This window comes from Pelophylax lessonae (assembly GCF_965119305.1).
Source record: "Pelophylax lessonae genome assembly, chromosome: 6".
Classification (NCBI taxonomy): domain Eukaryota; kingdom Metazoa; phylum Chordata; class Amphibia; order Anura; family Ranidae; genus Pelophylax; species Pelophylax lessonae.
This window is the reverse complement of record NC_138773.1, coordinates 250,273,271-250,297,484: the sequence shown is the minus strand read 5'-3', so window position 1 is coordinate 250,297,484 and position 24,214 is coordinate 250,273,271. Positions and strand designations below refer to the sequence as shown.

At 42.0% G+C, this 24,214-nt stretch overlaps 1 protein-coding gene across 1 annotated transcript in view; it reads left to right on the top strand.

Annotated features, from left to right (window-relative positions):
- RAPGEF4 (Rap guanine nucleotide exchange factor 4) overlaps nt 1–24,214 on the top strand; it is a 480,844-nt gene that overhangs the window by 374,409 nt on the left and 82,221 nt on the right. The window contains exons 20-24 of the mRNA XM_082260932.1: nt 800–824; nt 3,346–3,424; nt 9,806–9,952; nt 22,248–22,345; nt 22,625–22,750. Coding sequence (XP_082117058.1) covers nt 800–824; nt 3,346–3,424; nt 9,806–9,952; nt 22,248–22,345; nt 22,625–22,750 — 475 coding nt within the window. The remainder of the gene's footprint in view (nt 1–799; nt 825–3,345; nt 3,425–9,805; nt 9,953–22,247; nt 22,346–22,624; nt 22,751–24,214) is intronic.

The following is a 24,214-nucleotide window of genomic DNA, read 5'->3' as shown; positions in this document are numbered from 1 at the left end:
CACACCAAAAGCTACATGTTTATGGTCCACAGGTCTCACTTTTCCTGACAAAAAGAAACAAAGAAAGGGCGCATCGACCTAGCGCATTATCCTCAATATTAGGCTTTATTTATGCAACAAGTAAAAAATGGCTACTCACAAACACAGATGTAAAAATGATCATAACAGGCTCAATTGCTCCAGTGTCAGGAATAGTCCATATGAAAGTCCATAGTCCAATGAGACGACGGCTGACGCGTTTCGAGGCTTAGCCTCTTCCTCAGAGCCACCTTTTCCTGACCCAGCTGGTATCCACTCTGCCCTGTTCCTGCGCAGTCTTTGAGGAGGAGATGGCTTTTTACAGGGCAATGCAACAGAATGAACTGGCTTATACAGCCTCCTGATTTCAGACTGTAGAGCACAAACCAAGAAATTTAGACAAGCAATGTCATCACATAGACTAGAAATCAAAGTCAGGTTTGTTTTGATGAAGGTGTGCAAAAACACATGAAACAATACCTTCAGAACATTACCATTAGTGCTATCAGTATACCCCCTAGCTAAAGAAAGAACCCAAAATAGGGGCGGTTCATGAGTGGCAACCTGATCCATTATAAGTGGATTAGAGATGACTTATTCTGATTCCTGTTACTGCGTGTCATCTAAAGCTATATAAAGCTATATATGCATTGGGTTTTTTTCATTTATTTTCTAAATGAAACCTTAAAAATATGCCAGTCCCACAATGTAACGTATCCATATTACTTTATTGCAGTGTGTTGTTTTCAGTAAAATAACCTCAATCATTTATACTTTGCAGATCTGAAGATGGAAAACAGAAGAAAGTGAGTATATTTTTTCTTTTAAATGTTTCCTCAATAGCGTGCGGTTATATACAATATAGGAAAAAAGGTACATCAGACCAGAGATTATCAAATACCAACTAACATAATACCAGTACATACATTGGATTTTGGGGTGGAATAGACAGTAAATCATTTTCCTAGTTTGAAGAAGGATTTAGGCAGGTAAGACCAAATACCAGCTAGTATTTTTTAGTGACTTTTTCCGCCATTCACTGTAAACTATAATATCACCACCAACATATACTGTATGTTAGAACCGTGTCCTAAATTCTGAGACTGTGTGCTCTGAAATGCTAATGAATATGGTTTTTGGTCTTGTGCTGAACAAATATCACAGCTACTATATAGGGAATGGGGGGGGGGGGAGGGGTGGATATGGGGGACAGAGGTGTAAGTACATTTTTATAGATTTTTTTGTATACATGGCAGCACAAGAGACCATTTTCCTGTTTCATTAAAGTGAAATTTGTACACATTTTGAGATATTTTGTAGGTAACTGAAGTTATACACACATCTTTTTTTTTTGGCACCCTCTCCTCTTGCTTCCAGGCTTCCCTATTTCCCAGTGAGACTTTTCATCCCATTAAAGGTCCAGCAGGGAGACATGAGACATTTTATCATCATGATCTGCTCAGTCTGAGTTGGCCAGGCTTGTGTCAAGCACAGTTTTGAACTAAATGTTATACAATACCATTAATAACACTGTAGTAACCAGGGCTTTTTTTCATCTGGAACTTGGTGGAACTCCGTTCCACCACCTTTGACTCAGGCCCTCTCCTCCCTACTCACCACTAAGACATGTAAATACAGAAGACCGGCTTCTGTGTTTACAAGTGACAGCTTGTTTCCCAACAGCTTCCACAGATCTGATCTCCTGAGTGTCTCCCACTGAGTGCAGGATGGGGACAAGAGAGATGCAGGTGTCTGGAGTGCAGTGGGAATGCTGACAACACTACTACTGAATGATCTCCCTGCAAGTGAGAGAGGTGGAGCCGCCCACAGTGTGCGGAGAAATATTGAGAAGAAGAGGGGTGAAAGTGAGATGTGGATGGGGAATGCAGAGGTAAGCAGCTGTGGAAGAAGACTGACCTCTGCACTCTATGTGAAGTGCACCCCTGAACTCTGCACTCTGTGTGCAGTGCACTCCCGAACTCTGCACATGGAGCACCCCTGAACTCTGCACTCTGTGTGCAGCACACTCCCGAACTCTGCACATAGAGCACCCCTGAACTCTGCACTCTGTGTGTAACCCCACCAAACTCTGCACTCTGTACATAATGCACTCCTGGTATTTAACTCCCCTTTAAGACCCTCCCACTTTTATTGAAATTTGACCATACCCACTATTTGATGCAGTTTGGAGGGTGTATGTGTCGGGGGAGGGGGTTTTGGGGGGGGGGGGATTGTGGTTGAGTTCCTGCACCTATTTTCTGAGAAAAAAAGCCCTGGTAGTAACAATTACATGTTCACACAATTCTGTCTAAATGTAATAGCTGGTAAAATTAGATGGTAACATGTGCGGTCACCTTAAAGAGAAATCTCCAAGTACATGCATGAAGTATATATCTACTTACAGTTTTTCTTACCAAAGGATACTACCAAAGGATTTGCTTTTTTTTTCAGCCACTCGTATGCTGCACTCAACCGCTTCTTCCTGGCTCAGCTTTACTCCTTCTTTGTTCAGCTTTACTGTTTTATTGTTCACCTTTGCTACTTTCTGGCTCTGCTTTATTGTTTCCTTGACTACGTTCCTGGGCATTGGACAGAAGTGGTGATACTGATTTGCTGTCCAGTTAGTAGACTTGAAACAGAGAGGTGCCATAAGAAGTTGCATTGCTGAACCAGTAATAGATGTGTCGTCTACCATGCTATGCAGAATGCCAGATGTATATAAATCATAAGACTGGCTGAACTGAATTCAAGGTCCTTTGGACTTATAATAAGAATTCTAGTCTTTGAGCAGATAACCACATTTTGTAGAATATGTTGAAAAGGGAACCTGTATTAACTGTGTAGCTGTTTGCCTGGTTCCTCTTTAGGTCCCCCATCCAACTGAATTGAACATATTCAACAATATTTGGTTATCTGCTCCAAAATTAGAATGCATAATTATGAGCGTTAGTCATAGGAAAATGAACAGGTACAACAAAGTAAATAGTCAAACTATGGAGATTGTCTAGAGTACCTCCTTTTTCTGTTGGGACCTGTTGGGGGTGTTTAGTGGACTATTCACTTACCTGGCTCCACATCAAGAGAGGTTGTCTGTCAAAAAATTTCGTCTCTACCGATTATCTTTCCTGACAACAATAAAGGTCAAATCTGACTGGATGCAAAGGATGCCAATTTTGTTGAGGCATTTTAAGTAATATCCCAATTTGATTGCGGTCTTTAGATAGTTGGGTTCATGCAAACATCATGTAGTTCTAATGGTGTCTTTGGCAAACACCTTCAAAGAGGAATATAAATACCAGTTTAAAGTAACTTTTGTTTGATTGACAGCACAAAGTGCTTTTGCGGCAGTTCAGCACTGGAGATGAAAGACTACAGAAGCGACAGCCAATACGAAGCACCGATGAACGTAGGTTATTAAGATTTGTGTTTTTTGCTTTTTCTTTTTGTCCTAGTTTATTTTTTGTTTTACTCCTTACTTGTTGAATCTGTCGTATCCTAAAACATGAAGGGTCAATCACTTCAGTGTTTTGATTTTCATGTTACCTTAATAAGACGTTTTGATTTTACCTGCATAAATATGGGCAGGTAGGTTTAGACTTTGGAGTATTTAGATGGCTGTTAAGTAGCATCAAGTTATATTGCAATTATACTGTGAATTCACACAGATCATTTATTAGACTGCTTAGGGTTAACCTCTATAGCATTAGCACTTGCTGCCTGAAAGAGGAGGGTGTGTGGGGAAGGCAATGAACATTGACTCTTTGTTGTGTTCTTCATCATATATCCCATTAAGGGATGAGTGAATTGAGCAAAGTTTGGTTCTCTGGTTGTTTGCCAAACCCAACGGGAACTCCACGAACCCTAAAAAAGGGCATAAACCCCATTGAGGTCCATGGGATCTGAATCTTGTTATTTTTTTTACTGGTCTTTTTCAAGGCCATTTTGTAAGCTTTTGGTAAAAAAAAATCATGTGTAGCTTGAACATGTACCAATGCAAACAAAAATAAAAAACTTCATCAGGGAGGCAGTCTTTAAATGTTGCGTTAAATAAAAAAAATACACAATTTCCTTAACCACTTCTGTACCAGAAGATTTTCCCCCTCAATGACCAGGCCATTTTACTAGTAATGGCGGCTATCTGCGATTTTTTGCGGGACTGCGACATTGCGGTGGACAGATCGGACCCCTAACTGACATTTTTGACACTTTTGGGGGGACCAGTGACATTACTACAGTAATCAGTGCTATAAATATGCACTTTTACTGTAATAATGACACTGGCAGGGAAGGGGTTAACAGTGTGGGTGATCAAGGGGTTAAATGTGTACGTAGGGGCATGTTTCTAACTGTGGGGGGGCGTGTCTTGTGAAATGATCATAGAGACTTGTGATCCTATAGAAGGATCACATGGGCTTTGTGATCATTCCAGGGAGAAGAATGGTCAACTGTGTTTACAACAGCTGACTGTTCTTCTCTCTCATCGGTGAACGATCGCGGGTGTCAGGCGGCAATCATAGCCGCCTGCCCCGTGCATTGGCTTCCCCGCTGACGAGCGTGGGTGGGAGCGAGCTGCCTGCGGCAAGCGCTCTCCCCTCCTAGCTTCCTGCGCGTGATCAACGTATACCTACGGAGGTTTGCGCAGGAGCGGCTGCCTGCCGCAGTATAACTGCAGAGGGCAGTCATAAAGTGGTTAACTGGGGCACAGACAGCAAAAAAATTGACAGGGTTTCTAATCGCTCTCCACTCTGTCCAAAACTGAAAAATAAAAGTTTTGCCGATAGTTATACTTTAAGGAGAGAAGGTAAGGAGTCCAGTAATATGGGGTAGTTTATGGGGAGCGATCTCGGGTGCCAGGCGGCAGTCGGAGCCGCCTTCCCTGTGCATCTGAGTCCCCGCTGCCGAGTGGGGGCGGGAGTGCGCCGGAGGGCCAGCCTGCCGCAGTATATCTGTGGCGGGCAGTCCGGAAGCAGTTAAATAAGGTGTTTGGGAGTTGCCCTAAATTTGTCCATCAATTTGCAATGCAATTGTACAATGTACTCCCACAAAAGTGACATCTCGGGTGCCAGGCGGCAGTCGGAGCCGCCTTCCCCGTGCATCTGAGTCCCCGCTGCCGAGTGGGGGCGGGAGTGTGCCGGAGGGCCAGCCTGCCGCAGTATATATGCGGCAGTCGGAGCCGCCTTCCCCGTGCATCTGAGTCCCCGCTGCCGAGTGGGGGCGGGAGTGCGCCGGAGGGCCAGCCTGCCGCAGTATATCTGTGGCGGGCAGTCCGGAAGCAGTTAAATAAGGTGTTTGGGAGTTGCCCTAAATTTGTCCATCAATTTGCAATGCAATTGTACAATGTACTCCCACAAAAGTGACATTTAGGAAAAAAGAAACTACTTTAATGTTTGTAAAAAATGGCATGGAAACCCCGGGAAGGGTTGTTGCAGCTGGCCGGGTTTGTAATTTTCAACAAGAGAAGTGGTAGAACAAATGTAGGGAGTAACAACAGGTTATCAGGGGTGTCTCTCACTGTAATTGATGTTGGATCTACAATACATCCCTGGATTACATGATTAAAGTTGGATTTACATCGGGTAATTCATAGTAAGCCCCAACCCAAAGCTCATCCCTAATTCCATTATAACTTTGTTTAGTCAAAACATTTATTTAGGAAACTATAAAAAGAGAACTTTTTTATTGCCTGATATCCATATAGTAGATGAATTGTTCCTCTAAAATTAACCATGTGCTGAAATAGAGGGGGCTGCCACTGGTGAGCGCTTTCTGAAAACATTGGTTGTCTGGTTAGTATGCTGATACACTGGATAGTACACTGACACTGGCTACAGTACTATCTGAGGCAGAAAAAGTATGCATATCAGGAAATCAAGGTCACGTTAAAAGCCCTTGTCTGCACACTTGTTCTAAGTTAGTGTTAAAGTGTTACTAAACCCACAACAGTAAAATCAGTCTGTATATGCAGTAAAGCATGCTTGTTATACTCGCTGTGGAACCTAAGGAGTTGATTTTGTCTTCTCCGATCTGCCCCTTCTTCCACTGTCCCCAATCCATCTCTGATAGAACAGAGCCTTGGGGGCACTCCGCACATGGTCAATTTGGTGTGTATTGCTAAAAATGTTTTTTTTTTTTTCTTGGGAGGGTGTATGTGATCAGCACAGGGCCAATAAACACTGTCCAGACAGAGGGCCAGGGGTCATGCAGCTTCATAGAGCAGTCAGGGGAGAATGAAAACTCCTCCTACAAGCCCTAACTAGACACTGATAGAAGTCACAAGACTGCTATAACTGCTAATGAGAAAAGGTATTTAGCAGTTTATATTTACTAAAAAAAATATTGCATTTCCATGTTCTGTGTACTGTGGGAGATCAGATATTGTGAATGCAGGGTCCTGAGTTTATTAACACTTTAACCACTTGCCGACTGCCTAACGACTATCTACGTCGGCAGTCAGCCCCTCACAGGCAAAGTGACGTAGATCTACGTCGCTAGCCTGGTAGGGTCTAGGGAGCGAGCGCGCACCGCCGGAGGCGCGCTCCCGCGTGGTCACGGACCCCCCCGCGCGTGTGACCGGCGGACCCGATGTCCGCTGGTCACTCTGCGATCGCCGCTGCAGAGGGAGAAAGTCAGGCGGCTAGTGTAAACAAGCCGCCTGTCATTCTCCCCTGTGTAGAAACTGTGATCACACGGTTCTACTATATAGAACCGTTGATCACTGTTTCTACAGCTCAACAGACAGCCAATCTCAGTTAGAATCACGCCCCTAGGGACACACACAGCCCCTCCCTCTCAAATAAAGTTAACCCCTTCACTACCAGTGTAACTTTGCAGTAACAGTGCATATGTATAGCACTGATTACTTCAGTAATGTCACTGGTAACCCCAAAAGTGTCAAAAATGTCAGTCAAGGGTCCGATCTGTCCGCCGCAATGTCGCAGTACCGCAAACAAATCGCAGATCGCCGCCATTACGCGTTAAAAAAAAAACAACAAAAATGACAAAAATCTTTCCCTTTGTTAGTAAACGCGATAACTTTTGCGCAAACCAATCAAAATACGCTTTTTGCGATTTTTTTTACCAAACATAGGTAGCATAAAACAAATTGGCCGAAAATGTTAAAAAAATTTTGATTTTTACATTTTTTTGGGGGGGAATTTCATATAAAAAAATGTGAAAAATATTGTTATTTTTGCAAAATTGACGCTCTTTTTTTGTTTATAGCGCATGATCAAAAAATCGCACAGGTGATCAAATACCACCAAAAGAAAGCTCTGTTTGTGGGAAAAAAAGGACGTCAAATTTGTTTAGGTACAGCGTCGCGTGACCGCGCAATTGTCCGTTAAAATCACGCAGTGCCGAATCGCAAAATACCCCCTGGTCAGGAAGGGGGTAAAATCTTCCGGGGGTTAAGTGGTTAAAGAAAAAGGTCGTCATAACAGCCAAGCAGCTAGGATTTGCAGAATGAGAAGAGAGTAATGTCAGTCACTATGTTTCTGTCAGCAAAGGTTTGCTTTAAAGCTGAACTCTAGGCTAACCGCTAAAAACACAGTTAAGCACATAGCACATAGACGGGAGCTGTATGGCTTTCAAATATTCCTACACATGTTCATCCAGTCCAGAAACTTACACAGCTCTGTCAAAAAAGTGGAGCAAGTCTGGTGACTTGACTTTTCTTTACTGCAATTAGGCATTGTAGCCTGGTCACCTCCCTGCCCCCAGCCTGTGATTGGACAGTGAATCAGCAGCAGACTGATGAGCTCATCCCTCTCCTCCCTCTGTTCTTTCCTCCCATCAGCACATGTATATGCAGCATGTCTGATTTTCTACAAGTTTTGCCCTTCCTTCTCCCAGTCTTAGTACTGCTGGACAGGGGATTACAAGGGGCCGATATCAAAATAAATGTAGGTATTTACAATAGTTGTGATCCAATATAGATTTAATAGTTTTAATGAACAACTAACCACATACTGCAATAATTTGTGTTTTCCTTTGAATATGGAGTTCAGTGTACAACATAAATTGCAAAATCAATATAACTAAGACCCTTTAAATATTTATTCTGGCACTATTTTTAGTTATTTATTGCACGAAGTATGCTTTAGGGGTTCTACTCAAGATTTCCACTGAGTAGGAGATTAGGGTTCACGCCAGTTACTTTTGCTATACTGAATTTCATATTCCATTGTATTGTTTTAGCAGAGGGGGACGTGTTAGGGTGAATTACCTTTGCAGAGGTCGAAGTGTAAAAGAAACGAGGAAGAAAATTGGTTGGTTAAATGACTGTTTCAAGTGGCAATAAACTATTTTCAGAGCTAAGCCTCTTGTTGTTCCGGGTCAGTTTACTTGTAAATGGTTTTTTCTTTCTGTATCAATGGTTCATGAGTCATAGAGCAAGAACTGCTTCTATTGTAAAGGGTCACATCATCTCTCTTTAGCTTTACTTAGGAGTCATATACGGTTTTTACAGGCTTAAAAAGAGATATAATACCTGTTGTTTTAGGACCGGCAAATGAACTCTTCAACGCAATACCTAAAGATGATGCTTAAGAGACTCTTGAGTGTAATTCTGAAATTATACCATCACAAATAATTCAAGATTTTACTATAGATTTCACTAGATTTGCAGGCAGTCCTAAAATATTCTTCTGATTCTGTTTTATTTCATATGTTGTATCTATTTCTATGTTGTACTGTTTTGTTAGTTTCAATTAAAGTACAACTAAAGGCAAATGTTTTTTTTTTTTTTAGATAGAGTGAAGAAGGGTTATAATAACTAGTGATCGACCGATATCAGATTTTCGTTGCCAATACCGATACCGATATTTTGGCCATTGAATATCGGTATCGGCTGATATTTTTGTACAATTAAAAAAAAAATTATTTTTATTTTTACACTTGACAGGTACTGTTGTAGAGGGATTCGGAGGTCTAAAAGAGCCCAAACCCCTCCTCTGCACTTTAAAGCATTCAAAACAGCCATGTTTGGCTGTTTTGAATGCTGTCAATTGTTTTAATCTGCCGCCGAGTACCCGGAAGTGATGTCATGACATCACTTCTGGGTTTTTACATGGAGACCCGATCAGAGCCGAATACGGCTTTGATCAGGTCTTCTCTTCGGTGGCCGTGCAGGTAGGATGCCTGGGTCTCTGGCGGGATGGGAGACCCGGGCGAGCCGCAGAAGGAGCCGCATCGGTTGTCATTACCGGACAGCTGACCGTCGGCTATGGACGCCGGTACCAGGGTGATGCCCCTAACTGCAGGCATCACTCCGGTACAGCACTTTCTCGAAATATCGGCAATATCGGTAACCTCAGGGGCAAGTGCAGATTGGCCCTCGATATATCAGCTTTTCCGATAATCGGTCGATCCCTACTTATATAACCCCTGTTAGTTGTTTTGCCATCTGTGTCCCATTGGGGAGATTTTGATTCACTTCCCATTCCATAACCAATATAGGAAGTGAGAGGAAATCCCTCTAAAGTGGTGAAATTCCTGAGTGTTTCCAGGGTCACCAGAATGTGTGCCCCCTTTATTCCTATTCTGGTGACAACTCAAAATTTTAGATTTTCCTTCACCTTCAATACCTTTCATGGTGACCACCAAGACAAATAAAGTATATCTGCCTAATGGGCACACAGACAGTTTGGGCTGTTGATACAATTTCAATTCTGTTTCCATTTTTTTTTTTTTTTTTATAATTTTGGGATTATATTTGATTTTTAATGTGGTTATTCTGTATGTGTTCTGTCCCTTTATTACAATTGTGCTATTTCTTGTTTCCTAACAGTTCTGTTCAAGGTGTACTGCATTGATCACACATACACCACCATTCGTGTGCAAGTGGCAGCCTCGGTGAAGGAAGTGCTCTCTGCTGTAGCTGATAAACTGGGCTCTGGGGAAAGCTTGATACTTGTAAAGATCAGTTCTGCGGGAGGTACTGTTTGACTATCATTCCCTACCCTCATAGAAAATAATTTAAAAACTCAAGGTTAAACACACAAATAGCAATGGTTTTATCAAAGCGTTTGAGATAATTTGAGTTGATTACAAACAACAGTACGATCCCCCGCTGAGTAAATAGGCCAAGCTGGGTGCTGGAAGTAGATCTTTGCTGAAGACGGCTACCGTGCTGCCTTGTAGGGTAACAGTACGGCCAATTCCCAAAATATGACTAAAATGATAAGCTAGCACTGTGCAGCAAAACGACTCGCTTAACAAAAATGTCCATTTGCAGAGTGCCCTTGTGTTGTTGCAGAGCAAATGAAAGGACTAACCTAATGAGATTGGCCAAAATGCACACTACACAACTGCTGTTTGCTGTTTTCCATGCATATGTCTTTACGTAGACTTGTTCTTTCCCAAAAGCTGGTCACAGGTTACAATCTCTTCATAAAATTCAGTTGTCATCTTCTGACAGCCTATCTGACAGAGCCCCCCCCCCCCCGAAATACGAAATATCAAAACGATACCTTTATTAAAAATCATGATTAGCAGACACAAACATAACGTAACTTACAAAATCCCTGCTAAATCTAACAGATAAAACTGTATTGAATTAATAATAAAGCTCTCTGTATAAATGAGGTCTTGGGGCTCATTCACATAGAGGATGTGTTCTGTACAGTGTGAATCTGTGTTTGTTTTTTATTGTGGCTTTTGCTGTGTGTATGAACACAGCCACAGGTAGTAATTTGACAGGCGTGTGGATACAGGTGTATGGCCCCAAACACAGGCAGTGAGCATTTGGGGTCCCTCACCCATACCTGCACACCTGACAAATTAGGACCTGCGGCTGTGTTCATACAGTGCTGCATCCTTATAGAATAACAGACGGCTCCAGCTGCACAAACAAACTGCTCATTTACACTGTATGGGCCAGAGAACCCGTGTGAATGAGCCCTTTATTTTTAATACAATTTTTTAAATTTTTTTAAATGATGTTTTACAATTTTTTTTACAATCCTATTTTACAATTTTTTTTTTTTACATTTTCTTTATTCATTAATTTTTATGTTATTTTTTTACAATTTGTATTATTTTTTTACACATGCAATGCTGTTGAGGGAGCTTGGGTGAAATATCAGGGATCTACACAGAACCATAACATCTCACCTTTGAGACAGAGAAAGAAATTGAGGACACAGATTTCTTTAGTTACGTTTACTGTAGCTTTAGCTGCACTGAAGTTGAATGAACAAGAAAAGCTCCTTTTTTTAATATAAACGGAAGCATAGTAAACAGAGTTTACTATGCTTTAGATATTAATGGACACAGTAGTGAATGGTACAAATCACCAACTGTGTCTATTCAGAAAAGGAAGGGGCTGGTAAATGACATATTTACTGTCCCCTCCCCCTGATCTCCATCCCCCTGTGCAGGTGGGCAACATGCAGAGGAGGGAGCGTGATTTGCATTTGAATGCCGACTCAATTAACTTACACATGCCGCCACGATTCACATATAAATAGCAGACAATTTACATATGAATGCCAAACTATTTGTGCACAAATGGCAGCATGATTTGTACATGAGCTATCTGTACACTGCATACAGTAGGAGGGCAATTACAGGAGCGATGTCCTGTGCTGTGTGTCTCTCCCTCCAGCAGCTAAAAGCCGGCGGAAAAGAGAGGGGGAGAAACTGTCTTTCAGCTGCTGCAGAGAGCCGCACAGGGCATCCTTCCTGTAATTTACCCTGGCCTCAGCGATCCTTCTCCCTGTCCGGGCCCGCCTGTGTGTTGGGCCCCCTACAGGAGGAACGGTGGTACCCCCTATTGGCGGCTCTGTGGCTGATTGTTGTATGTTTGACATAATATATTCATTTATGACGTACGAGGGATACATATTCCATATAAATAATTTACATAAAAAATTAATTTACAGTAAATAGTACCTGCCTTACCAAACCTATATATATGTATTGCAATATATATATTCCTATATATAATATGTGGGGTAAAACCTGTCCTATATATTTTTTAAATAATATATTCATTTATATATGCAGGCTAGTCCATTTTGCTGAATTTTCATTGCAGCAACTCAAAATGGTACTCAGTAGTTTGTATGGCCCCCATGTGCTTGTATGCATGCCTGTTGCTGGGGCATGCTCCAGATGAGACGATGGAGAGTGTCCTGCAGTATTTTCTCCCAGATCTGGACCAGGGCATCACTGAGCTCCTAAACAGACTGAGTTCCTTTAGTTATGCTTTAACCACTTGCCGACCGCCGCACGACTATTTACTGCGGCGGTCAGCCCCACACAGGCAAAGCGACGTAGTACTACGTTGCTAGCCTGTGAGGGTCTCGGGAGCGAGCGAGCGAGCGCGCGACGCCGGAGGCGCGCTCCCGCGCGGTCACGGGCCCCCCCGGGCATGTGACCGGCGGACCCGATCGTCACTCGAGATCATCAGTGGAGAGGGAGAAAGTCAGACGGCTGATGTAAACAAGCCGCCTGTCATTCTCCCCTGTGTAGGAATAGTAATCTTACGGTTCTACTATGTAGGACCGTTGATCACTGTTCCTACACCTCAAGTCACAGCCAATCACAGTTAGAATCACGCCCCTAGGGACACACATAACCCCTCCCTCTCAAAAAAAGTTAACCCCTTCACTGCCAGTGTAATTTTACAGTAACAGTGCATATTTATAGCACTGATTACTGCAGTAATGTCACTGGTAACCCCAGAAGTGTCAAAAATGTCAGTCAAGGGTCCGATCTGTCCGCCGCAATGTCGCAGTACCGCAAAAAAAATCGCAGATCGCCGCCATTACGCGTTAAAAAAAAAAAACAACAAAAATTGCAAAAATCTTTCCCTTTGTTAGTAAACGCGATAACTTTTGCGCAAACCAATCAAAATACGCTTTTTGCGATTTTTTTACCAAACATGTGTAGCATAAAACAAATTGGCCGAAAATGTTAAAAAATTTAGATTTTTACATTTTTTTGGGGGGGAATTTCATATAAAAAAATGAGAAAAATATTGTTATTTTTGCAAAATTGACGCTCTTTTTTTGTTTATAGCGCATGATCAAAAAATCGCACAGGTGACCAAATAGCACCAAAATATAGCTCTGTTTGTGGGGAAAAAAAGGACGTCAAATTCGTTTAGGTACAGCGTCGCACGACCGTGCAATTGTCCGTTAAATTCACGCAGTGCCGAATCGCAAAATAGGCCCTGGTCAGGAAGGGGGTAAAATCTTCCGGGGCTTTAGTGGTTAAAGTGGTTATAAAGATAAAAAGGTGTTTTTTTTTTTTTTACCCTAAAGTGATTGTAAAGTCTCGTGTTTTTTTTTTTTTTTTTTTCAAACATGTTATACTTACCTTCTCTGTGCAGTGCACAGAGCAGCCTGGATCCTCCTCTTCTCCTCTTCCCTCTCTGGTGCTCCTGGCCCCTCCCTCCTGTTAAGTACCCCCACAGTAAGTGGGGGGAACCCGAGCCAAGCCACAGCTCCCTGTGTCCATTCAGACACGGAGCTGTGACCTGGCCCCGCCCCTCTCTCCTGATTGGCTGACTGACTTTCGATTGACAGCAGTGGGAGCCAATCGCCCCACGCTGCTGTCTCAGTAATGGGGGGAGGCGTGGGCAGCTGAGAAACTCCTGCAACATCGCTGGATAGTGATGGGCTCAGGTAAGTATTAGGATGGCTGAGGGGGGGGCTGCACACAGAAGATTTATTTATCGTAATGCGCTACAATAAAAAAACCTTCTGCCTTTACAATCCCTTTAAGGCATTTTATGGCCAACACATGTGTAAGAAAGCCCTTATACAAGCTGAAGTCATTGTGAACTGGGCCTACCTGATTCATACCAAAAGGCGACTGTGGAAGCGTGAAGGAAACAGAACATTTGCTGATCTCAAGGTGTTGTCTGAGCTCTATGTAGAGCATTGCCAGAAAGTGAGACGATCCTACAGGAAATTGTACTAAAGGATTGGTTAATATGACCGCTTCCTTACATTTGTCAAAAACTCAAAAATTAAAAAAAAAATGGATTTCGTGCTTTAGAATTCTGATCACATTTTGTCTTTTTTTCCCCAAATACTTTCTAAGTTCTCCCACTCAAATTAACCACAGGCTGTAACAATATCATCTCTGAATAATGAATAGTCTTTTTTTATGCAGATTCTTCAAACAAATGATGAATATGAGAAATAAACAGCACTTGCCCCTTTATATCAACAGTGTGTGTAGTGTGTTTAGATTGTGCAATATTGTAAGGGATTTAGAATGTAAACATGAAGCAGAGGTGACACACCATTATTACCCGTCATAACCATGGCAACCTGCTTACTTTAGACCAGCTGCCAGTGCTAAATGCAATAATCGCTGCTATGCTGGAACGTGTCCCCCCTCCCCTCCCCCCCCCCCAAAAAAAAGCAATGAAAAGGAAATTGGCAACAGTTGGCAACATACCTGTTTTATATTGTAATATGGGAGGCTAAAGTGCATTATACAAAAATAATTCTAATATTGAGTTATTTTAGTACAGAAATATTTTATAATATAAATGAATATACCACAGAATAAGTGCAAATTTATTATTATAAAGGATTGCTTTTTTTGACCATTCCATACTTCAAAATGATGTTGTCATCTGTCATCTTTTATAAACATTCTTTCTCTACATACTACATACTACTCCCTTATACTCCCAAGTATGGTGTAAATTAAATCTAAGATAAAGGGCAGGCATGTGCATTGGAGAATAAAGCTGTAGGCCCCTGTACATCACCAATTATGTGCAACCTCTTGCCAGGTGCTCTTCTTTTTAAATTCCTTTTAAGAAGGTTACTGGCGGTCCTTCTCATTGTGTCTACAGACTCTTTGTAGGACTTTTGTCCCACCTTATTTCTGATCCGTTTCACATTCAATCACTGCCCTTTATAGTCAGTTGAATATTACCACCATTTACCTACCATAAACCATGAACTAAATTCCCCTTGGGGTGGGACTTTGAAGGCACTAAGTACTAAATAATGTGAAAAAAATCAGTTTTGTTTACATTAGCATAAAAACACCAATGCTATATGGACATGGTTGTACATGGAATACATATACATATTACACTAATATTAATAGGCGAAAAATGTATGACGTCCTCCATCCGACGCATTTTGGCGCTTTCTCTTCTGAGGTTTAAAGATGAAGATCTTTAAACCTCAGGAAAGACAGGCCACATTTTATGCTCACTGATACCAGAACCTGTCTGTGAGGCCTCAGTAGCCAAGAATCACACTGGTTGGGCTAAGTATTGCTTACTAACCATACCTACCTCACAGGCTTGTATATACATTTGGTACTAATCATATCCCTAGGCGAAGTGGCAGCTCTCCTGAGATCTTGTTTTTAAATGCTGACATGGCAATGCTGTATACACCAATGGAATCTTTAAGGCTGATGCCAACCACACTCCCTGAAGAAGGAGATGTGAAAGCCCAGAAACGTGTCAGGCAGATGACGCCAATCCTTTTTCGCCTATTATTATTGTTGTAATATGTATATGTATTCCATGTACAATCATGTCCATATAGCATTGGTGTTTTTATGCTAATTTAAATAAAACTGATTTTTATTCACGTTATTTAGTAGTTAGTGCCTTAAAAGTCCCACCCCAAGGGGAATTTTGTTCATGGTTTATCTATTAGGGATGTGACACATTTAGGGAGGCACCTCACTGACTTTCTCTTACTGTTTATCTACAATAATGTCATCACCACAAAGCGATACAATTTTATCAGGCCCACAGCACCTGTGTCTGTGTAGTACGGAGACTGATGCCTCCACTGCCAGCCAAGCACAGCCAGCCATGACCCTCCCCAAGTCCGAAATGCAGATTCCCCAGTGAAGGGAGATCACTATAAAGTTCTGGATAGCATTAAAATGCAACAGGGGCTCTAATCCTTCTTCACTCTAAGCAAAATTTAACAAAAAACTGAACCTAAACGTTATTATTAAGTGGAACTACATTGCATCTGAGCACCACAAACCAAAACCACTATTTAATTTACTTTTAACTACTTTCCGCTTGTAGGACATTTAAATGATGTCCTAGGGTTTCATTAGTTATACCAGGATGATGCCTGCAACTGCAGACATCACCCTGATATCAACATTTTCAGCCAGTGATTCCTTTTGCAATAGAAGCTATCTGAGTGGCCATAGAAGCTGACTGAGTGACTCAATCAGTTCTACAGCAGATGGGGGTGCCCCCCCCCTCCTGTCGCTGTCATCGCTCAATTGGATGGGAGAGTCTGGGACCGCTCTGACTGGCGGCATCTTGTGAACTGATCAGAGAAAGAGGAACTAACGTTGTTCCTCCCTCTCTGTTGGACCAGTTTTGGTTTAAAGTTTATAAGCCGTTAGCGGCTTATACAAGAATCTGATCAAACCAATCTCGGTTTGATCAGATTGAAGGGCAGAGGAGACATCTGGAGTCTAGTAGTAAACATGTGCATGACAAAATAAATTTATTTAGTTTCATTTCGTTTAGATGCGTTAATTTAGTTTCGTTAAATTTGTATTCGGGATTCATATTCATTCAAAGAAAGCTTTTTATTCATCTCAATGAATACAAGAGGTTCCCTGATTATACGAGGTGAAGATCGTGAACTCACTCCGCCTCATCTAATCAGAGAACACTTTGAAGTAATTGGGAAAAATACAAGGCATTCTCTGAATGGAGCCCATTATGAGTGTGTAGCTCCCTGTGGTTAATATGCAGCAGGGTAGGCCCTCAGCACTGGACCCATAAGACAGGGAGGATCACTGTAATAGCGACTACTACAGCGATCAGCCAGGTATGTACTGTATAGTTACATCAGTCCAAGCTGAACCACTGACACTATGCAAAAAAACAAACAATTGTTGCAAGCAATAGAGAGAACCATAAGGAGAGGAGATCTGAGTCAAAGAACCCATATTTTTTTAGAGATTTTGCATCCCATGCAAAGGTGATGCAGATAGTCTAGATCAGGGGTGTCAAACTCCATTTCATCATGGGCCGCATCAGCATTATGGTTGCCCTCAAAGGGCCGGTTATATCTGTAGGACTAAATGTCCAGAGCACCCCATGTCCTGGGGGGGCAAAGAGGAGCCTTTCTACGGATGCACAGAGGAGTGCAGGATCTGGCAACGGAGTTCTGTCTTCCCTGCTGTCGACTACAGAGACAAGGTGGGGGCAAAGAAAAGGGGGTTCTGCAGCTGCAGGAGAGGTGCGAGGGCCACATGAAATGGCCTGGGGGGCCGCATTCGGCCCGCGGGCCTTGTGTTTGACACCTGTGGTCTAGATAGTCCTGCACCTTTCTTCCCCTGCTTTCCCCCTAAAGGGAACCTCCAAGAGATAGAGCCTCACAGACTACATCTTTGCTGTGGTCCTACAGAAACTTCCGGTGGTGACCCCAGACAGTCTCCAGCCAGACTATTTATGTCTGAACACTTTTTCCCAGGATGCCCTATATGGGCAAGACTGGTACTTTTTAAGACCATGCTACTCTGCAGGTCTCTAGTGGCTATATATGATGTTACATTGTCCACTCACTAAAAGATGTCCCTGAGCCTGTTCTCATAGCTGCCTATGGCAACGCCTAGTGTCCAAGCTGGGGAACTACACTGAGAACTCTTGTGCCCCTACCCTATAGTAAAAACATCTAGTAGCACACTAAACACAGCTGGTCCAATATTAACCATTTTACTTTTTTATTCACTTTAATGAAAAAAAAAAAAAAAACAGTCATGTGCATAACGAGTGCAAATCCAGCATTCATTTTGTAATGTGGGCTTTGGATCTGTGGTTCATCTGGGACAGCCTGGGTACACATGAATACTGAAGAGTTGATTTTGTTGCATTTGCTGAACCACTGTGATCTACAATGAGTTTTAAGGTATCAATGTCAGGGTGAATTATCTTTTTCCTTTTTGAAAATAAAGTGAAAACACAATATTCAACCCACATACGAATCAAATATGTCTTCCTCTCTCTCTTAACAGTAATGATAGTGTATGTAAGCGCTGACAAAACCATTACTCCTTAAATACCGTTAAGGATGGTTTTAAAATCTATCGATGCCTCTCTACAACACACCTCTGCTGAGTTAAGGCTAAAGCACATTATAGAAGTAGTAAACACTTATATTGTAGCAAGCTACTCTTTAAGTGTTATGCTTTCCAGATCTTTAGCATAATAGCATAGTAAGTGAGGCTGTGCAAAGCAATTATGTCAATCAAACAGAAAATGACTTTGACAGATCCTCAGTCATGTTGATCAAGGAGGAGGCGAAAGAAACCTTATTGTATGATTGATAGATTTCCACTTAAACAATGACTAAAATGCAGAAGTTGGATTTTCTTTTTTGGCTGTAATGCTGGCAAAGTACCCAAGTTTGTGTAAAATACATCCAGGGGAGCTCAGCATAAGGCATATGGAAGTTCCTCCTTACCACCCAATAAAGAATAACCAGTTGAAGGAAATTAAAAAAAAAAAAAGATAAAGTTTGTCATTAAATTGCACATACCTTTTACAGGCCAGTAATTGGATGGGGCAAAAATGAAAATAGCCAGGCCCTGTATTCTTTAAGAAGGGCTGTTTTTTAAAATGTATTTTTTGCCAATAGATAAGAATATGTTTATTATCTCACGCTCATTAATTTTCAAAACAAATTCCTATTGTGAAAAATATAATATACTATAAATAGTGTTGGGGGAGGGGGGCGAACAAATAATCGTGTTCCCGCAACTAAAAATGAATAAAGTAAATAAAATTGTTATGTTGTTGCGTCTACCTCTGATACACAAAAAGATATCTTAAAGCAGAGTTCCAGCCACAGAATCGTTTTTTTTTTTAATATCCCCCAAACAGTGACCCTTAGACCTCTATACATCCGCTAATCCTGTTTCATACATTGTAATAATATGTTTGCAAGCATGAAATCTTACTTTATAAAAATTCTTGTGAGTGCCGCCATCTTTGTCCTGGATCGCCGAGTCCGTTGTGGGGAAATGCCTGCCCTGCTTCCTGGTTGTAGTGGGCGGAAGCTGGTGAATCCAGCGCGAAATCTCGCGCATGCCCAGTACTATGTACTGTGGAGTACTGTGCTCCGCCTAACATCGCGTCATTTCCTGTTTGGAAATCACGCAATGAGAGGAGCGGACGGCCGCCTTCGTCACCACCCATTGCATCCTGGGAGCCACGAGTAAGAGCTCCCAGGACGCATTGCGGCACGAGCCGCGGCCGAGGAAGGAGGAAGTGGATGGTAAGGTGAGTATATTATCCTCTCTAAAAAGGTAAGTAAAATAATAAAAATGCCGGGAATATCCAATTCGGGCTCAGGAAAGGATAAGGAAGCAGATGCCATAATATCGGCAGGCATGATTTTGGGGCTGGAACTCCGCTTTAAACAGTGCACTACCCTTATCTGTGCTCTTAACAATGACCACATATTATTAATCAGAAGTAATATCTATCTGCATAAATAACAATACAAATCCTATAGAATTAGTGAATCTTCTTTCCACACAAAATAGTGTTCTTCCACACTGGTGATAAATGGTACATATAATCCACCCTTGTGTGTTAATCCTTCGTATTCCATACACAGTGACTCCCACCACCATTTACCACTGTGACCCATTAAGCCAGGTCCAACCACGCTTTCCCCTATAGGGGTACACAACCATGCTCCTTTCCAATGCTCCTCCTTGTTTCCTTTATTGCTCTCTGGAGGAACAGTGACCAGGCTACAGTACCATCTGCATATATTGTATGTTCTCCTGTTACATACTTGAGAGTTAAATGGCATTAAACTCCTAACTGTGTAGTTGGATTTGACTGTGGAAGGGACAACAAATTGAAAGTTTCTTTGCAGAAGGGCTTGTGTGAATGTGAATTGCGTAAAAGGTGCAGGAGGTAATACGTTTGAGCAGTGCCGGGACAAGGTCATCTAGAGCCAAATTGCACCCTTTCAAGATGTATGAGCATTATGTGTCAGCAAATATCCCCCCCCCCCCCAAAAAAAAATATTTCCCCTCCACCATTATATTTTTATAGCACAAGCCCCCCCAGATCCCCCCTCTTAGCACAAATCCTCTTCCCCTATCCCCCTTCCCAACACAAATCACCATTCCTAGCACAACTCCCCAAAATTGCCCTCCTAGAACAATTCTTACCCCCTGCTGCCATTCAAATTCCCCTATTGAACACAACCCCCCCCCCCCAATCTCCTTGTGGTGCCCCTACCCAGCTCATATGAAGCCACAGTGCCCAGGGCAGCCGCCCCTCCTGCCCACCCATTGTACCGGCCCGGCATTTGAGAATAAATGAGTTAAAAAAGTTGTACAATTTAGTGTGCAGAATTTAGTAAACCTGAGCAACCAGAATTGCATTATATGTGAAATCTGGTTACCATAACCTACTGTTCGTTGTTTAAAATGTATGTCAGAGCAGAAAAAATGCATGCAATATATGTTTATTTCCCCATGTTTTATGCCTAGAGACTGTACAAATACAGAAAAATATTTATCAATTTGCCAGCAATGCACTCAGCTCCCATGTCCTGTTGTCAGCAGATAGCCAACAGCATTTGGTGAACTGTGGTTCAGCCTTGCCCAGCTTTCTTTTGCTAAAGTACTAAAGTACACCTGATATCTTGAATTAAAAAACCCTTTCAGTGGTACATTTAAAAGGCTTAAAAGTATTAAAAAAAGACAAGATCATTGTTAGCGTTTGCATATGCTTTAATCAATGTTTTTGAAAAAGCCTAAGGCCTTGTTTCAGTGGGTCTTGAGCTTTTATCGATGGCATTACAGTAGTTTGACATCAATTTGAGATGCTTTTAAGTTCATTAAGAATTCATGTGCATCTGACTTGCAGTTGATCTCCTGAAATGCATTTGACTTGATTCAGTGGGGTTTAAAAAAAAAAACTAGAATGGGAAAGCAAAACCTGCTATCGTCTATTGATGTCTTCCCGTGAGGCGTGCTCTGTGATCGCTGACTTCATCGGACTCAGCTGATCATAGATCAGGGTAAAGGGCCAATCACAGCTGCCCTTTTCCATGTGATCAGTTGTGTTCAATGACATGGATGTAAACACAAACCGGTTATCGGCTTTACTTTCCTCACCCTGACAGTGTGAGGAGAGAAAAAGAGAGACAATAACCTGCTTGTGTTAAAGGGACATCGGCACTGATAATCAGGGCACTGATTATTAGTGTCCTGATTATCAGTGCAGTCCCAAAAGTGCCCACCGATGCTGCCAATCAGTGCTCATCAGTACTGCCAATCAGGGCCCATTAGTGCTGCCAATCAGTGCTCATCAGTGCTTCCTCATAAGTGTCACCTATCAGTGCTTCCTTCCAGTGCCCTTCAGTGCCCCCTACCAGTGTCTAACAGTGTCCATCAGTGCCACATACCAGTGCCACCTATCAGAGCCCGTCAGTGCTGCCTATGAGTGCCACCTATCAGTGCCCATCAGTGGTGCCAATCAGTGCCCCTCAGTGTTTTCTCATAAGTGTCACCAAACAGTACTGCCTACCAGCGCCCTTCAGTGCCCCCTACCAGTGCTTATCAGTGCCACCTATCAGTGCTCATCAGTGCTGCCAATCAATGCTCATCAGTGCTTCCTCATAAGTGTCACCTATCAGTGCTGCCTACCAGTGCCCTTCAGTGCCCCCTACCAGTGCCTATCAGTGCAAATCAGTGGCGCCTATCAGTACCACTTATCAGGGCCCATCAGTGCAGCCTATGAGTGCCCATCAGTGCCGCCTCATCAGTGAAGGAGAAAACGTACCTGTTTGCAAAATTTTATAACAAACTATGAAAAAAGTTTGTGTTTTTTTTTTTTTAATTTTCAGTCTTTTATTGTTTGTTTAGCAAAAAATAAAAACCCAGTGGTGATTACCATAATAAAACTAAACAAAAGCTCTATTTGTGTGAAAAAAATGATAAAAATTTACGGTAATTTGGGTACAGTGTTGCATGACTGTGCAATTGTCATTCAAAGTGCGATAGCACTGAAAGCTAAAACTTGGCCTGGGCAGGAAATGGGTAAAAGTGCCCAGTGGGCAAATGGTCAAGCAAACAAAATTCTGTTGACACAGGCCCCTATGATCTTCTTTTAGGGATTGCTTAGGGTATAAATACAATAAAGGGTAAAGGATCATAAAGGCATAACAATAAATGTCATATTTGCATATATCTTTGTGACTGACAGTTAACCCTTTTCCATCTTTCAGAGAAAGTGGTTGTGAAGACAAATGACATTTCTGTGTTTACAACACTCAGCGTGAATGGGCGCCTTTTTGCTTGTCCTCGGGATCAGTTCGATTCTCTGGTATGTAAGACTATCAAAAGATCAGCACATTGTATTTTACCTTATCTGTGCAGAAAACCTTGTGACAAAAAAAAAAAAAATCGAGTAAAAAAATATATATGATTGTATTTATTGGTGATGGACAAACATCAGATTTTAAACTTGTCATGATAGCAGTCAAACCATCTGTAATGGTCAGTTTTTCTGGTTGTTTTACTATAAAAACCGCCTGAGGTTGTACAAGAATGATAACAAGTGAGACAATTCTATTTTAAGTAATATCAGTGTCTTCTGATTTAGACACCTCTTCCAGAACAAGAGGGCCCGTCAGTCGGTACCATGTCAACGTTTGAACTCATGAGTTCAAAGGATTTGGCTTACCAAATGACAATTCACGACTGGGACCTTTTCAACTGTGTTCATGAGGTAAGTTGTGTGCCCGGACGTTTTTTGGCTTTGTTCTCTGTCATCTATATATGTATTAAAAATAAGAGTTTTCAAAGAAATGTGATCTATTTGTACCTTCATAATTACAGACTTTACAGGTTACATATTTTTATTACATGGAAGGTTTTCATTAATTATTTATTGGATCATATGGTATTGTATTGTATTGGCAGGCAGGGCAATCTTTCAAGGATTTCATTCTTCTTGCACAGAAATCGTAGTCATCGGATCAATAATAATTAAAAGCCACTGTGGGTTTTTTTTTTTAAGCCTGAGTTTAAGTAAACAATACTATAGCTGATAGCATCCAATCTGATGTTATAGGTCAGTGGTCTCCAAACTGCAGCCTGGGGGCTGGATGTGGCCCTTTGCTTGCCTTTGTCTTTCCCATGGGGCACTGTTCCTCCTACTGACACCAACAATCAGGGCATGATTTTTTCCACTGACAACAACAATGAAGGACTATTTCTTCCACTGATACCAATGATGGGCACCCTTCCATTCACTGCCACCAATGATGGGGTACTATTCCTCCCACTGACACCAATGGTGGTGCATTGTTTCTCCCACTGACACCAACGATTGGGCACTATTCCTTCCACTGACACTAACAATGGGATACTTTTCCCCCTACTAACACCAAGGATGGGGTACTATTCCTCCCACTAAATATGTGGCTTTGTTTACTTCCACTGACAGCAGGACTTTTTTTAATCCAACTGGTCACAGTCCAGGCCCCCCTGAAGTCTGAGGGAAGGGAAACTGGCCCCTTGTTTAGAAAGTTTGGAGACCACTGCTATAGGTTATAACAGACTTTTTCAACCAGGGTTTTATGGAACCCTAGGATTTCTCCATATGTTGCTAGGAGTTTCACGATCAAAGCATTTTTGGCGCCTAGATAAGTAACCACTGACACCAATAATCCTTTCAGCTATCTAAACGTTTTTTTCCACTGACCACATATATTATGAGCACTGTTTGTACCAGCCATCAGTGTAGGGAATTTTCTTTCCACCAATGCATTCTTCCCTATGATCACCAGTATATTAGGGCTCTTTTCCCACAGACCTCCAGTGTAAGGGGCCCTTTTACCAATGACAACCAATGTAAGTTGGCACTTTACTGACCACCAATGTTTTTATTATTATTATAATACAGGATTCATATAGCGCCAACAGTTTACGCAGCGCTTTACAAAAAAAAGAGGAATAGTACAATTGCAAAACAGTTCAATACAGAAGGAATACGAGGGCCCTGCTCATGGAGCTTACAATCTAAAGGGAGGGAGAGGTGGTACAAAAGGTAATAGCTGTGGGGGATGATCTCATGGAGGTGACTCATGTACAGTTCTTATGGTAGAGGTGGGGGAGGATCGCCTAAAGACTGAAAGGGTAGGAGCTGACCGGACATTCTGGAGCAGGGAGTTCCAGAGGATGGGAGAGG